The sequence below is a fragment of the Dendrobium catenatum genome, unplaced genomic scaffold (genome assembly GCF_001605985.2).
Source record: "Dendrobium catenatum unplaced genomic scaffold, ASM160598v2 fragScaff_scaffold_621, whole genome shotgun sequence".
Lineage (NCBI taxonomy): Eukaryota > Viridiplantae > Streptophyta > Magnoliopsida > Asparagales > Orchidaceae > Dendrobium > Dendrobium catenatum.
This window is the reverse complement of record NW_021319083.1, coordinates 20,503,506-20,505,329: the sequence shown is the minus strand read 5'-3', so window position 1 is coordinate 20,505,329 and position 1,824 is coordinate 20,503,506. Positions and strand designations below refer to the sequence as shown.

Genomic DNA, 1,824 nt, shown 5'->3' with positions numbered 1-1,824 from the left:
ATATAGTTTTTTACAATAGAATTATTTTGTCTCCATTAATTTTATCAAAAATATAGATTTCAAGATTAATTTAAAAACTATAAAACGTGTCCTAAGAATAATATAGTTTTTTACAATAGAATTATTTTGTCTCCATTAATTTTATCAAAAATATAGATTTCAAGATTAATTTAAAAACTATAAAACGTGTCCTAAGAATAATATAGTTTTTTACAATAGAATTATTTTGTCTCCATTAATTTTATCAAAAATATAGATTTCAAGATTAATTTAAAAACTATAAAACGTGTCCTAAGAATAAAAAATGATAAAATTTGTGTTTGTTCAATATTCAATATTTTTTTTTTGTGAATGTCAACTAATCTGGTCGATAAAAATTTTAAATTTTACCATCAAATGTGTAAAATTGGTACTAATCATTTCCAACAAATGAGTAAACACTTCAATTCAATTCGTATACCATCTCCACTTATTAGAAAAGCCATCATTCTTAGGTAAAGTAAGAGGACTATTACTTACGAATACCACAGCTTTGATATTGTCTGCGGTGAGAGAAATATCCAACTCCCCATGATTCTGAAGTCTGAGCAGAACATCAACTATATCTTCGCCGATCCCATCTCCCCTCAGATTCTTTGCTCGATGCTCCTCAAATATCTCCTCCAAGATCTCATCCAAATGCCGATGCACTCTCTCCAACCGAGCCCTCAACCCCATCAGATCACCAAGAAACCCTAACGATGGGTAAAAATCCACAATACTGAATCCCGACAAGAGCTTGAACGCCTCTTTCATCGCAATTAAAAACTTCTTCTGTTGCGTGCACTCCTTCCCGAATGCCGCCCTGGAAACGGTAGAGTATGTCAAAGATAAAAACATCTCTGTAAGATTCACAGGCAATCCCCCGACCATGCGGATCTTATCAACAAGATTATCTCCTTCTTCCTTTCTTATGAAGCCGAAGGACTCAACACGCTTGGTGCTAAGTAATTCAACTGTGCAGATCTTGCGCAGTTGCGACCAATATTTGCCGTATGGAGAAAAGCCAATGTCGGAGCTGTTATAGCAGAGGATTTTGGTGGCGAGGAATTCCGGTCGTGAAGCGAAATTGATGTCGTGGGTTTTCATGACCTTGCTAGCGAGTTCTGAGGATGTGATGATTATTTGATTTATTTCTCCGAGTTGGAGGAGAAGCAAAGGGCCGTATTTGTTGGAAAGGTCTCGAAGCTTTCGATGTGGATGGCCACCGAGAAGGTGGTGAATGTTTCCTATGATGGGGAGCTTCCATGGGCTTGGTGGAAGGTGAATAGTAATGGAGGTTTTGGGGGTTCTAAGCTTCTTTAAAAGAAGAATGAGGATGATGCAGAAGATTAGTGGTAGGATGTTGGAGAAGGTTGGCGGCTCCATTGTTTGCAATGAATTAGGGAAAAATGCTGAGCAGGGAGTGAAATGTTTGGAGACGCGGGGGTACATTTATATAAACATAAAATATGTTTGAATTTTCTTTTTGTTTAGGAATAATGAGGGAGAAATTATAATTTATGATCTTAATTCGTGACTTTTAAATAATTGCAGAAACTACTTCAAAAAAATTAAAAGAGAAACACAGTTAGAATTGGATTGACGACACATCTTTATTCAAATTTCATGATAATTAATTTTATTTTAAAAAAATGCTTAATATTAAATTTAATTGATTAATTTATAATATAATTATTTTAAATATGCTTAATGATCCTAAAATTAACATTAATCATATTTATTATAAAAAGTTTTACATTTTAAAGTTTTCCATTGAGATTTTTCATGTCTTCTTTATTTTTT

At 33.6% G+C, this 1,824-nt stretch overlaps 1 protein-coding gene across 1 annotated transcript in view; it reads right to left on the bottom strand.

Annotated features, from left to right (window-relative positions):
* The window catches only part of LOC110111494 (premnaspirodiene oxygenase), a 7,099-nt gene extending 5,639 nt beyond the window's left edge, over window positions 1-1,460 (bottom strand). The window contains exon 1 of the mRNA XM_020843401.2: window positions 520-1,460. Within this exon, the coding sequence (XP_020699060.1) occupies window positions 520-1,407 (888 nt within the window). The 5' untranslated portion in view covers window positions 1,408-1,460. The remainder of the gene's footprint in view (window positions 1-519) is intronic.
* Window positions 1,461-1,824: the final 364 nt, after the last annotated feature.